We start from the raw sequence: 15,301 nt of genomic DNA on the forward strand, positions 1-15,301 counted from the left end.
GATAAGAAGGATACTGCGGATCCGGGTTTTTAAAAAGGGGCGGGGAAAGGGTTCCACTTGGGACAGTTATTAGTAATTTTACTTTGTCAACCAATTCACGTGTCATTATGGTAGGAAGGAGTGAGTATGGTTTAACTCCGCTTTTAACAATATTCTAGCAGAGACCATATGAATATTGTAGTAACCGCAAATCTGCATTGTGTGCTATAATGGTACATAGAATTATTTCAGAATGCCTACCCGTGAAGATTCGGGGTAAATTATATGGTCTCTGATTCAAGCAATATCACGGCAGGGAACACCTGAAATGGGTTTTACACATTGTACCCATGTCGGGAATCGAACCCAGGTTCGACGAGCGAACGCTTTAACCACTAGGCTACCCGACCGCCCTCATCATGGTAGGAAATACGCATACAAAATGTCACCAGATGTGAAAAAACGGGGTGGGTGCATGCATGGTCACCCTCAGAATCCCTCGGGATCCGCCAAGTACTGCACACGACGTTCATTGAGGATCCCGCTAAAGTAACTGAGAGCTATACATATATACTCTTAAAACATAACCTACTCAAAACGTATGCCCAGTTCTCACAATTCCTCAGTATTATATAAGTCTGGCACTGGACACACAGCTAGACTAACATCTAGTCTCTGAAATGAACATATCGTACCGAAACAACAGTTGTTCGGTTATCTTAATAAAAATATTATAAAAGGGAGCCCAGTGACTCACTTCATTTTCAGATACTGCAGTAATCTAGACTTGCCAAACATTATAGACTTGCATGGGCTGTATTTGATATATATTTGTATGAGGGTCTGCAAGACAGACTATAGACAGCCTACAGTTGAATATTTAGAGACAGTAAAAGAGTTGGATTTTACGCCGCTTTTAGCAATATTCCAGCAATATCGCGGCGAGGGGACACCAGAAATGGGCTTCACACATTGTACCCATGTGGAAATCGACGTACCGAGCAAACACTATAGGCTAACCCAACGCCCCATGAATATTTTAAATTCCTGAATAGCAATAGGCACCCGTTCAGATGTTGCCAGATGTATATATATAAACTGTTTTAAACTAATGAGTTATCTTCCGGAAGTGAAACCTGTATCTTACATTTGAACGAAAAGTTTAACAAAATACAGATATCATGAAAAGCAAAAGGCACCGGTTCGGTAGTCATGTCTGATTTTTTTGCAAAGCTTCATGTTATGCTTTCCAAGTGAGAGATTATAATTATCACTGGCTCGTGTGGTCCAGACTAGATTATTTACAGACCGCCATATATGGCTAGAATATTGTGGCGTTAAAAAACAAACAAACAAACCACACACATATTGCTGTAAAGCCGTAATATAGAAAAGACACTGTGAACAGATTGATAAAACATTATTTCCCAGTATAAATAACTCATAAGTCACAAAATTATCATCGCCAAAGAAAAGAAAGTAAACCGTAATTTGACAACCAAATTACTTTCAGCTGGAGTACAATTAAGCGGGTTAATCGTCTTTAACCATTTATAGCTCTTTGGTTGTGTAATTTCAGCTGATTCGGCTTCTTCTACATATTACCTGTTGGATAGTCTAATATATGGTCCACGAAATAGAGTTATACATAAATTACTACAATTACTGGTAATTCTATAAAAGAAACCCTTGAGTGTTCAGGAACCCTAAAAACGGATGAGTTTGGGATGCTAAAACGGAGAATAGTATGAGAATGCAAATATATACTATGCAATAAAAGCAGGGGATATTTTGTTTTGAGGTGAAACTAAAGGAAATTACACGAAAGTAAGTGATTGGTGTGGCAAGAACATTTCCAAGGAAATCAAGTACCTAAACACAACCTTGTGACAGCCAAGAAGCACGTGACCTCGAACAGCACGTGCAAGGGAAAGCATGCCAGTGTTACCGTCGCCACTCAAACTCGGTTGTGAGCAGACACATATTGTTTTCTTGGAGCTAAACGCCCAAAGACACTTTGTTAAACACATTTAATCATTAAGGAAGCAACAGTATTGATCATGCATGCGCTGTTTGCAATGTGCTGAACGTTTACGTGTCACGGGGACCCCGTGAAGATTCGGGTTAGAATAGGTCTTGAGCAACAGATGCTTGCCGTAACAGGCGACTATGCTTGTCGTAAGGGGCGTCTATGCTTGCCGTAAGAGGCGTCTATGCTTGTCGTAAGAGGCGACTATGCTTGTCGTAAGAGGCGTCTATGCTTGCCGTGAAAAGCCTAGAGGAACCGGGTGGTCAGGCTCGCTGACTTGGTTGATGCATGTCATCGTATCCCAATTGCGTGGATCGATGCTCATGATAACAATCACTGGATTGTCTGTTCCAGACTCGATTATTTACAGACCACCGTCATATAGCTGGAACATTGTTGAGTGCGGCGTTAAACAACAAACAAACAAATCCTAGTGAAATAGAACTATTGGCATGAACTGACACAATTATAAATTATCCTGTTAGTCTAAAACTGGTTTCTTTGGCGATATGTGATAACAAGAGGTTTTGTTACAAACATCTGCCCACCAGCGTACAACGATGAAAAAACATTACTCATTATATGTGTTTACAATACCAACGGCCCCGTCACTATTTAAAGTGCATTTCTTTACTCTTATAATAAATAATCTTATTTACTCTCATAATATATATATCTTATCCAAATTTGACTTAATGCTCAATGATATGCACACTATTTAAACATGTTTAGATTATTAGAATAATACACAACGATATGCACTTAGTAGTAAACATGGTTAGATTATTAGAATGATGCACAACGATATGCACTTTGAAGTAAACATTTTTATATTATTAGAATAACAACGATATGCACTTAGTAGTAAACATTTTTATATTATTAGAATAATACACAACGATATGCACTTTGTAGTAAACATGTTTAGAGTCTGATCCAGACAATCCAGTGATTCATATTGTGACCAACGATCCACGCCGTAAAGGTACATCTTCCTGAGGCAAGCGAGTTAAAGGGCAAGTTCACACGGAAATGAACCTATTTTTCTTGTACTTTTTCCACATTAAAAGTGTTAACCTAGTAGTGTCATAGACAAAAATATAAAAAATATCACAATTAATTAACATATTTTTTGCATTAAAACGATTGATATTTTTCACATTTACCAAGTGTTCTATTTCCAGAACAAAAAACACCATGGCTTATGCCCCTTGCAATATGACGTCAATGGTGCCAATTGATAAACATTATGACGTCATCATGCTTTGTTAGAGCCGCTTCACGTGGTGTAGGTACAGGTGTGTGATTCTAGCGTCTCAGATGCCAGCCAGCATAGTGTTATGCTGAGTCACCACTGCGCCGGAGTGTGTCATAGGCCATGTTGTTTTACCGCAAACTGGTACTTGATATCTTTTGCGTTGAGAATAGACAGGGACCCAGTTGAATTGGCACCAATTACGTCATAATCTAAGGTGGAAAACTCAGGCCTGTTTATCTCGAAAAACGAAGGCCTCATAACGGCATAGCATTTTCACACTATTGTGAGCTTCCTACTTTCACTGTGAAAAAAATGAGTTTATATTTTCAAACACAGATACTAACTAATTGTAAAATTGCGTTTTGTTTAGAAAAAGAAAGAAAGTGATTTTTGCGTGTACACTTCCCCTTTAACTGACTATAAAGTTAGTTAATTCCCTTGCCTCGCGAAGATGTCAGGGTACGATGACAGCGACCAACCAAGTCACCAAGCCTGACCACTGTGGTCGCCGCTTAAGACCAGCACAGGTTGCTGGGGACCTATTCTAAACCGGAATCCCCACGGGGGCATACAACAAACGGAAAGGAACATGCTACAGGTTTACTGTGTTTAGTGACGCCCTTCACATTTGGTTGTATGAATGGTATCTGCGCCACGATTTGAAGTATTTCAGCTATATAACGGCGGCACGTATATAAACGAGCCTGGGCCAGGCAAACTGATATAAGGGTAACGCTATTTTATCATTTGCAGAAGCCCGAGGTCTTCCATTAACTGCCCGACAAAGGAGGGCAGTTGAAAAGACCGAGGGCTTCTGCAAATGATAATGCCCTGAAAAATAGCATTACCGTTATTCTGGCTAAAATGGATGGAATTTGTTATCAAATAAAAAGAAACAACAATGTCGATTTTGAAACATTTACTGCAATCAACACGAATGTCACTGACCCACTTTTACAAATATGGAAACGTCATAGAACAAACCAGATGACGTCACTTTTGAACGTTACGTCACTTATCCCTATCCTATGACGTCACCTAACAACGGGCCTGATAATGGCCCGTCGTCAAGTAATATGAGGGCATTATCAAGTTACAGTGGCCCGCTCATTTCTGAAACATGCGGGCGTTTTTATGATAATTCTATCCATTTTAGCTATAATGATTGATAGCATGAGCAACGATCCACGCCGTCGCTATATACGTCAACACGATGTTAGCCTGGGGCCCCGTTTTACAAAGCAATCTAAGCAGTATGACTGTCCTAAGTCTGTGTTAAAGTATGGGAGTAAAGATCAACTTAGGGCTACGAACGCTTTCTGGAATGGGGCCATGCAGTCCACTTGTGCAACACGATCAGAGAGCGCCGAGATGATCATTATTCCCATGGGCAGATACAGAGGACCACCCCCCCCCCCCCCCCCCCCCCAACCCCTCTCCCCCTTTTTAATTCGAATAAAATCTTTATTTCTGTATAAATTACCACCAAAGACAATGAATAGATCTTAATTGTGCGCGCGCACACACACACACACACAGTCGTAGTCTTAATTGGGGAAATTATTTCAGTCCGTAATTAGATAGTGTGCTACAGATCGTTAAAAATGTTCTATAAGACATAGACGACTGTGCGTATTTTGTCTTATTAATGAAATTGTAGTATGTTCCTATGTGTACAAGTGAATGTTGTATAAAACGCCTCAGTTTGCAATATTTCAATTCTAATCACATGTAATAAGTCGGGGCTGGGCGGGGCAAACCAGACATTGGGCAACGAACCACGCCCTCAGGACATGATGAAACAGTCAGCCTGGTGACAGCTCTCATAACCACCTGGTCCCACGTGTTCTTATAATAGCATGGCGTCAGGGGTCGAATTCTGCCCCGAAATTCCCACATTTACTTGTAAATTATTACCTTGCATTATATTTGTCTGTCTCACAGTCACTGGACTGTACATTTTCTTTCCACACAACTTTACTGTAAAGCTATATATGGCCCTAAATGAAGCAAGTCTAGATTTTCTACACGTTCTGTATATGTCATCTCGACAACTGGGGCTCCTGTTTAATTTAAATGAAGCTTGTTTCCATCAATATTATATATTTTTCTAAGCATTCGTCTTGCACTATATATACTCTATGTGATTATTATTTTTTAAAGATTTCATTCTTGCAATGGTTCATGAGCAATCCATACTTAGGGATCGAGTTTCCATAATTGATTTGTGCACAGCTAGTGCTCTGTTGAATGTGCACACCGAACACGTGACATTTTCTTTACCTATTGATCTTCGACAGTTCTGGTTGGTGGTGGGGAAATAGTTTGTGAACAGTTACATCCCTTGTCTGAGCATGCGCACTTCGATGCATCGTCTGCTAATCAGAAAGGAACGATGTTGATGTTTCGAATAATAATGTTCTTTACATAGAATTACTGGAACCCATGTGTGATTGTTTCCATGCATAATGGCCACAGATACCACAGTGCGACTTGAGCTCACCTTTAACCCGGAGGATGACGACAGCTGTCACCCTAAACGCAAGAAACGAATAGACAGTGATGGACTCTCCAATATGACGATGTGGTCAAAATATGAGTATCAAGAAGACATGGACTGTTCGAATGATACACTTTCCGCAACAGTTTCTTCAGGGGAGGATACAAGAAAGGGGTCAGCTGCGTTGTCGGAGTCATCCATACACGAGTCAGGGGACGATAAATGCAAAGAGACATTTAAATTCCCATCATTCAAATTCTACCGATTGCGCGTGCCTAGCTGGCGTTGGTCTCGGCAAAAGGAAACAGCGATTCACGGGGAACTGATCGAAGAACTAAGCCCAGAGAATACACTGGAAAGGGAGCAACGTTCAAAATTAGAGGAATCCGAGGAACATGTTAAACTGAGGGGGCATAGTTTGGAGAGGCGTTCTAGTTTGGACAGGCTTAGAAAAATCGGCATTAGGGCACGGCGATCACTGTCCACAGCGCTGACATCATTCGCTTGTCTGGGAGGCCAGCGGTTTGAAGACGACGATGATGATACACCGTATCTGTCGGCGAAACACGAGAGGGATTTAAACCCGCCAAGACTAGAAATTATTGATCTGCACATGCTGAACACCGTGGATAACCCGGTACAGATGATTACTGGTCCCTTTATCAGAAACGGCAATTGGGGGGTCGGTAGCCTACTGATATTTATTCCCTTCCTGCATTTGTGTTTGGTTGTTTTAGATGTATATCAATAACGTGTTGCCGATTTTGGATCAAATTGATTAGAGTCTAAGTTGTAATCTGGTTAATGTCTGTTAGGGCTACGCGCGTTTCAGAATATTCTATCATGTTTTGCCAGCTTCTGGGGTTGGTAATCAAATGTCATATAGGCCAAGGCTACCACTTGCATGAACAGGTCAGTACGCCTAGCTGTCTAAAAAATGTTAATTTAAGTAAGGAATATATTGGACATTTTTGGACTATTTGCCCTTTCAATTTCTATAATTGTTGCTATATGTTATCGTTATTCCGACAGTTATTGGTTTCTCCTGCCAAAAATCTAACTCTGATACGAACTACAGGAATTCATATTCATATTCCTGTAGGCCTAGATCATGTGGTTCATAGCTCAAAGCTCAAAGCGAATTTAAGCCTCGTATGACACGTGGGCCATAAAAAATGTATATTTATCTTTGTGAACAGCTACGAATTCCAGTGTATCAAGAACCATCTATTTCACATGTTACTTATTCAAAATTGATTTGGTGACATGTGTAGACACTCTTTCTGTGCTTTCTTTAGCCTGCCACGATAACTATAATGATAGCATATGTATTTGGAAATGGACTGACCTTAAACATGTACATTGGTGCACTGTTTAGTGTTAATGTGAGTACTATGTCAAATGACCAGTGTACTTAATTGGTCTTTGTTTAGAATGGAAATGATGGAGTACATATCTCTAATGTTTGCCCTTGGGCCTAGAAGAAAACTATTAAATGCATAGGCAGAATGTTGTAGGCAGTAAACTTATCTTAGGGAGAATTTGGATATTTTGGTCCCCTCCTTTTTAAAAATGCTGGCTCCCCCCATGAAATGTGTCATTGGAATTATTTATACAACCTAGCCATTAATTGCATTATATTCTGTGCATCCCTCATTGTTCTTTAGCACATCGATAAAAGCCTACACTGGCTACTAAAATGATATTGCTTGTATTACCCTATATTTATTTCAATGTATCAAATGTACATATATTGACTATTGAATTTATTCCTCTTTATTTCTGACTATCCAGGCAAAAGCTGTTCATCGTATTTATATTTCAAGGATTACTATATCAGAGATGCTACTTTCATGGTTACAAATAGGGATGACATCACACATTATGCTATATTCACGATTCATGTTATTATGTCATTATCAAACCGAACAATGCCTTCAAACATTGCAAGGAAACACGAAAAAACACAAACATCTCTTCCTGCCAGACACCATCGTGAGCTTGTTTAGTTTTCCACAATAGAAATTATAATGGATTGATTATGTTCAGTTATGGTTGCGGTATTTGCCAAAGAAATTTTATAATGAGCCGACTTCATGTGTTTGTTTTTATATTCTGTTCACTGTGGCACGCAGTATGACACAGAATGGACGTGGCCTTATTAATCATATATATGTCCCCAGAGGAGACCACTTTCAGTTCTTGAATCTTGAATTCTAAGTCAAAGTGATAGGGTTTTTCAAACAGCTAAATGAATATTGACTAATATTTTCACTTGAAGTGACATTATGTTTCCTATTTTCAGAATGCATCGGTTATTGATTCAAAGGACCATATCAAAGACACTGGAAACTGATTTCCCTTTCTCAGTTTCAAAGAACTGGTCGGGGCGCACTTAACTCTTCATTCAACGTGGTTTTACATATCTGTGCACTTACAAACATTATGCATGATGTATATTTACTTACTGTCATTAAACTAATTTTATAAATTGTGAAACACTTTGACTTATTGAACCAAGCACTATTCGGTGTCTTTCAGTAGCTGCATGCCCCAGCCTTAGAACCTGGTATTGTAGTCCTAGCCACTTGAAATAGAATCACGAAAATCGCCATGATTAATTCACGAAGATAACTGCACGTGTGTTAATACTTATAAAGTGAAAGAAAGCCATTCCGTCGATAAGGAATATTACCTACAGTAATGACAAAAATTGCAAAGTGTACTTTTAAAGAAATGTCCCTTTTCTTAGCGATAAACCTTTATAAGGTGGCTTCGATCAGGGTAATAATCAACAGTCAGGTGACTGTGAGCGGTAAAAATTAGCAGTGACCTTGGTCAACGTCGTTTTTAATACTACTGTGCATGTACTTTTCTTTCACATGGTGCTGGTAATGGACGTACACTGCACGCTACTAAATATAGTCGCCAGCAGTCACCTGACTGCCGATCCTCAGTGATGATGTTTATCGCGAAGAAAATGGACATTTCTTGAAAAGCAGACTTGTATTTTTTGTCATTACTGTAAGTAATATTCGTCGGAATGGCTTGTATTATTAGCACATATGAAGCTATCTTTGTCAATTAATCATCGCGGTATTTCGTGATTCTGTGTCAAGTGGCGAGGACTACAGTTCCCCAATGGATAAGGATAAGGATAAGGTATCCCATTCTTACAGAACAACCATACAAATACTTGTAATTTCCTCCAGTCCTTTCACAAGACAAGTTTTCATTACGAACGATTTGAAGGTTTTCATAAATCAATGTTCATTATAGGGACTAGCGATCAAAATGAGTTTCTGCTGCTGTGTTCCCGTACCCCCCAAGGTGAATCCTGGTCAGAATAGGTCTCCAGCACCTAATGTTAGTCGGAAGACCCTACCAAAATAAAGACCAGAGTGGTCATTAACCCACTATGTGTATCTCTTACAAATAGTGTCATCCGACACCGTACTGGGCACAGATAGCAGTTGGTCATGCTTTTAACAACTACAGACCGCATGCCAGGCGGGATTACGTACAATCCTCCGTGATATAGCTGGAATATTTCTGTCTGCGGATTAAAATTACATTCACGTACTCATCCAGGCTTCTGCTGTTAGCTCCACAGATCGATATGACCCGGATTTTCAATGTTTACGCATCTGTACTGTAAATCATTTATTAGTTGCCCTTTAGTGTAAACGCCTACAAATGTCCCCATCAGTCGAAGGGTTGGATATCCTGTTATTGCTAAACGAGGTCCTCACGTAGCTATTAGGTGTATTGAACGGTGTCTGTGATGTCGAAAAGATGTTATGCAATGGGAAATGTATTGTGTGTGAACTGCATCTCTCGTATAAATAGCAGTTAACCAGCTCGTCGACATAGCGGTGATTTGCATCTTTTCGTTCCTGCCAGTCGTAGCCATACTGAACGAAGTGTCGGATAAGCATGAAGATATTAATAGTTTGATAAAAAAAACAGAATTACCACGGTTTCATCATAGAATGCGTCATTGCTTGCCATACTTATATTTGTGATGCCGTTTTGACGGCGGTCTGTAAAGAATCGAGTCTGGACCAGACAATCCAATGATTGATATCATGAGCATCGATCAACGCAATCGGGAGACGATGACATACATCAACCAAGTCAACGAGCATGACCACCCGATCCCGTTAGTTGTAGATTATCCCAATGTGGAATATTGTAGAGTGCAGCGTTAAACACTGAACATCCAACGTGTTTGTTTGGGGTTTACCCTGTCAAAGGCAAAGCGGTTGGAAAAAAAGGTTTAAAACCTTCATCAACAGAGTTTGGCATCGTACGTACCTGCACGGTGCGTACAAAAACGTCACACCTGATTACTAAATGGTCATCGATTCTCGTGTAATTATTGATCCTCCAAATTAAAACCAGGAACACTGTAGTGATTTTGTTTTTCTAAAGCAAGATTGAATGAATACTTTATATGTGGGCTGCGGGTCAGAAAACTCTTCTTACTGTTGGATATCTGTAAATCTATGCTGATTATTAGTGTGCATTGTTGAAAGAATACGACTGGTAATCTATACATGTGCGGGTAGGTTGACATTTAAGCAATTTGTACTGCAACGTGGAAGGCGCAGGGATTCCATCTTGTGCAAGGAACTGAAAAATATAACTCCATCTTTCAGTCATATATTATTTATTCATTTAGAAAAATATATATACCCATGTTCCAATTTAACCAATTCGCATATCAATGTAATTGCGGTTTTCGAAGCTTGTTACAAACAACAATGTCGTCTTCTATTATTTACATATACAGATATCAAATATATACTCTCCAAAATCATACATCCCCCGACCATCATACTGCCTCATGCCTGGGAACTGATAACCTAATTAACGTAGCGACTAGAGAGTGTGTATGGATTTACGACACTTTCAGCAATATTCCAGCAATATCACAGCGGGGCACACTATAAAGGGGCTTCCCATATTGTACCCTTGGAGCATAGCGACTAGGAGAAAAAGTCCTATTACGATTGCATCGGTGTTGACCATTATAGCAGTGGCTTATCAAGGCAATATTCTCTAGAGAAACACAAGTATCGCTGGAGCCTACTGGGCAGAGGTAGCGTCTTCACCTTCCGAACCACACCCAGACCCAAACCACATCTGATCCTGGTTCTACACAGCATCTTCAAGCTGAGCATTTGGTATCCTTTCTCGTCCTTGATCGTTGACACAAACGTCCTACATATACATGTAGATAAACCCTTTGAACAAACCCACATGTTCCCTGAGCTGGTGATCTGTAGGCCATACAAAAATGCTAGTTCCAAGATTTGTGATCCTTTCTCAAACATGTGATTACTGACGATGTGTCGCACCAGTTTGTTCTCAGGACCGGAAGATGTAAGGTAGCCGTATTCTGACATAAGAGCACTGCGTAGTATTGGCCATGTGATATTTGATACTATTATTGTCTTAAAGGAATTGCATACGTTGTCTGGACACGGATCTACACCAGAAGAAAGGAGTAACTGTACTGCATCTGTATAATTTCTGTCCACAGCGTTTAGTAGATCTCGTGAAAATGTTTCGCCTTCAGCAAAGCTCGCATTTGATTCGAGGAGAATCTGAACAGTCTTAGTGTCTTTGTTTGCCAGACAGAAAGTTATTGGGGACTTTCCCCGATCGGTTTTGACTGAACTATCAGCACCATACTGCAGTAATAATTTTACAGTCTCTGTCTGCATCATTTGAGAAGCAAAATGTAAAGCAGAAACGCCATCTTCATCTTTGACATTGACATTACAACCTGATCTACAAAGTTGTTCTACGATTTCATAATGATCGTTCTTTACGGCCAGCATCAGACATGTTTTCAACTCCTTGTCGTTCTGATCTACATTTGCTCCACGCGCAAGCAGGGCCTTCACAAACTCAAGCTTTCCCTCCACACACGCCCAGTGTAATGCAGTTTTTCCAAATTCATCAGCTGCTGAAACATCCACACCTAACTGAAGACACCTATAGAACATACGTTGTTGATCCTCTTCAATGCATCCAATCAGGAGAGACTTCCGGTTTGGACCATTGATCTTTAGTGAGCCGCCATTTCTGACAAAACTATCCAAGACAGATAATCCCCCGTGGATCAAAGAGTAGAATAGGTCGTGAATGTTACTGTGATTCATCCGTTTCCTCATCATGGTCATAGAAAGGATGTTTAAGCACTTAGTGTAATCAGTGTCAGTCAGTCAGTACAATAACCCATGGCTGTACTGTAGAGGGGCAAGGGAGTTGACCATAGGAGTGATGCCGACAGATTTTGGTTACGGATCAAGGTTTCCAAAACCATAACAATGAATGGTATTATGTTCTTATGGGGATTGATGGAGATACGTCGTTGAAATATGCAGTCCAACAGGTACCATAGCACACACACACACAAAAGACAAAAAGCTAAATAGACAGAAATAAATGCAGACAAATTCTTCAGAATCTACAGACCTATATACAGCACGCGAAAGAAAGCTGAACCGTAACAGGGAGGGAACGTAAACATCATAATGATAGCATTGCCTTGTACACAAAATAACATGCAACAGATGAGATTATTTTGTTTGTGCTAAAGAGCAAACGTAACATGAAAGGCGTTCCTGGTCACAGATCTGGGTAGTCTATTCCTCTGTAAGCTGCCCTACGATGCCGACTGCATCAAGTTGTTTCTCTGCAGAACACGGCGTTCTAGTTCAAAGGAGTACTGAAACAGAGAGAAGTGTTTGCAAAGGCATGTACGTAGCATAGCATCCTACAACTTACCCGTCTTGTCACTGGGTAAGTAAAATGAGATTCCATGAGTTGTTGATATGGCTAAACTCAGTCCCACTCCAAATAGTTGGTTAAACATGATTTAACTAAATTACCTGCAATGGTGGGTGGTGAGTGTGAGTTTGAATTATATAAGATCATTTATTTTCAAACTATTACACATTAGATTTAGACCACTGAAGATCCGGGGTAGAGTAGATCTTCAGCAACCCATGCTTGCTATAAAAGGCGACTATGCTTGTCGTAAGAGGCGACTAACGGGATCGGATGGTCAGGCTCGCTGACTTGGCTGATGTATGTCATCGTAACCAAAGTGCGTGGATTGTCTGGTCCAGACTCGATTATTTACAGACCTCCGCCATATAGCTGGAATATTGCCGAGTGCGACGTTAAACAACAAACAAACAAACAAACATTATATTTAGCCTACCTGGTATTTTTTCATATCCGACCTGTCCCTCAGGTTACTCAGCTCAGGTCCGTCAAGCTGAAATATGATTGACTCAATCATTACTTTCGCTGTATTGTCTAGCTAGTGCCACGTCGGCATTTTAGGTAGAGGAACTTAATGTGATGGTTCAGGTGTTAGTCACAGTTTAGTGATGCCGCTTGGGCTTTTGGTCTGTCGTAATAGAGTGAGTGTGTTAGTATGGTCTTACACCGCTTTTAGCAATATTCCAGCAATATCACGGCGGGGGAAATGGTCTTCATACATTGTACCCATGTTGGGAAGCGAACCCAGGGCTTCGGCGTGACAAGCGAACGCTTTAACCACTAGGCTACCCCACCACTCTTGGTGTTGTATAAACAAAATTCAACAGTCCGAAGCACCATAACCTTTTTTCAAGAACCCCCCCCCCCCCCTCTCTCTCTCTCTCACACACACGCATTCTCTCTCTCTCTCTCTCACACACACACACACACACACACACATGGTCGGACCCCATGGCCGCTGTCAGATAGCTGGAAAACTGCTGACTGCCGTCATCCTGGTGAACATAATATGATACTGGAGAGGGATATTCGAGATATGCTGATAAACTAACGATCATAATTGACCATTGGATTCTGGTACGAGTGAGCGTAGCTACTCGACAAAGCGAATTACGGTGCCTTGGGCATCTGAACCTCGCGTGGCCAGTAGATAAGTGATTCCACCACTAGACCACTGATTCCACCAGTAGATCACTGATTCCACCAGTAGATCACTGATTCCACTAGTAGATCAGTTATTCAACCAGTAGATCACTGATTCCACCAGTAGATCATTGATTCCACCAGTAGATCACTGATTCCACCAGTAGATCAGTGATTCCACCACTAGACCACTGATTCCACCAGTGGATCAGTGATTCCACCAGTAGATCACTGATTCCACCAGTAGATCAGTGATTCCACCAGTAGACCACTGATTCCACCATTAGATCAGTGATTCCACCAGTAGATAAGTGATTCCACCAGTAGATCACTGATTCCACCAGTAGATCACTGATTCCACCAGTAGATAAGTGATTCCACCAGTAGATCACTGATTCCACCAGTAGATAAGTGATTCAGTAGATCAGTGATTCCACCAGTAGATCAGTGATTCCACCAGTAGATCAGTGATACCACCAGTAGATCACTGATTCCACCAGTAGAGGATCATAACTTAGATTCGAAGCCACAATCAGCGGATCCTAGAATGACAAAGGGGTGCAACTGTAGCACAGGTGCTGGGCCGGATCACCCATACTCCCGATCATAACTACTGAGCAGAATACTGGGTACCTGCAGCCTGCGTGTGATTTCGTGTACGTTGTATTTATCTGCTATCTTCATCTGAAGTCCCTGCAGCTCGCTCGGCCGCCCTGTGGAAAGCAAAATAATAATAATAATAATTCCGTCATCTGCCTTGATAAAGGCATGAGCGAGCAACGATCTAAAAAGTCACCGAGCCTGACCACCCGATCCATAAAGTCGCCACTCATGTATACGACCATGCAGCATAGGTAACAGTAAATGACTGAGTGAGTTGTGTTTAACGCCGCTTTTAACAGTATTCCAGTCATATCACGGCGTGTCAGGTTAATGTGGGAGGAATGCCCCTAGTGATGCAGGTGTCAGACATTTACCACTTCGGTGAAACCCACGAGCAGGGGTATGGTGCTGACAAACCTTGAAACATAATCGGGGCATAATCGAACCCACAACCATAGGTTTCTAGCGTGCCCAAGGGACGCAATTCTGCACAGAGAATTGCGGCGCCTTTGACGACGGGGTCACCCGTGCCTCCGCATAGGTAACAAGGAACCAGGGCCGGGGTGGGGTAGCCCAGCGATTAAAGTGTTCGCTCGTCGCGAAGACACGATTCCCCATAGAGCTGCAATGTGTGAAGCCCATTTCTGGTGCCCCGTCGTGATTATTGTTGGAATAGTGCTAAACGCGGCGTAAAACAATACTAGCACAATACAAGGAACCAATTCTAACCTGGCATTCCCACTGGTTTCCAGTTTATCCGGCTATCAAGACTAACATTTGAATACTAGGGCATATTCTAAGCCAAGTCCCGAGGGGTAGAGATCCTCTCATCAAAACAACTTCAGTGTGAGAAAACACTGGGTTACTATCTTGATAATCTAATTGATCTAAATCATATGGTAAGCACCTTCGGCGAGAAGCAATCAATAGAACATCACACGTTTTTGACATGATATTTGTTTGCTATGATTTCGTTATACGCTTG

General features: G+C 41.1%; 2 protein-coding genes across 2 annotated transcripts; one reads left to right on the plus strand and one right to left on the minus strand.

Annotated features, from left to right (window-relative positions):
• The first annotated feature begins 5,637 nt into the window (after window positions 1-5,637).
• LOC139466805 (uncharacterized) lies at window positions 5,638-8,192 on the plus strand. The gene is made up of 2 exons (XM_071248503.1): window positions 5,638-6,403; window positions 8,072-8,192. Exons 1-2 carry the CDS (start codon window positions 5,735-5,737, stop codon window positions 8,120-8,122), a joined length of 720 nt encoding a protein of 239 aa, XP_071104604.1. The 5' UTR covers window positions 5,638-5,734; the 3' UTR covers window positions 8,123-8,192.
• Window positions 8,193-10,442: 2,250 nt separating this feature from the next.
• On the minus strand, window positions 10,443-14,429 carry LOC139466814 (ankyrin repeat and SOCS box protein 3-like). Its single transcript, XM_071248515.1, has 3 exons — window positions 14,347-14,429; window positions 13,007-13,063; window positions 10,443-12,508 (listed from the first exon to the last, which is right to left on the minus strand). Exon 3 carries the CDS (start codon window positions 11,958-11,960, stop codon window positions 10,800-10,802), a length of 1,161 nt encoding a protein of 386 aa, XP_071104616.1. The 5' UTR covers window positions 11,961-12,508; window positions 13,007-13,063; window positions 14,347-14,429; the 3' UTR covers window positions 10,443-10,799.
• Window positions 14,430-15,301: the final 872 nt, after the last annotated feature.

Source organism: Haliotis cracherodii, unplaced genomic scaffold, assembly GCF_022045235.1.
Source record: "Haliotis cracherodii isolate W230 unplaced genomic scaffold, xgHalCrac1.p SCAF_1, whole genome shotgun sequence".
NCBI classification, from domain to species: domain Eukaryota; kingdom Metazoa; phylum Mollusca; class Gastropoda; order Lepetellida; family Haliotidae; genus Haliotis; species Haliotis cracherodii.

Coding starts and splice junctions, on each gene's coding strand:
- LOC139466805 (XM_071248503.1), top strand. CDS start 5,735: ATGGCCACAGATACCACAGTGCGACTTGAGCTCACCTTTAACCCGGAG. Junction 6,404..8,071: donor TGAACACCGTGGATAACCCG/GTACAGATGATT, acceptor TCCTATTTTCAG/AATGCATCGGTTATTGATTC.
- LOC139466814 (XM_071248515.1), bottom strand. CDS start 11,960: ATGACCATGATGAGGAAACGGATGAATCACAGTAACATTCACGACCTA.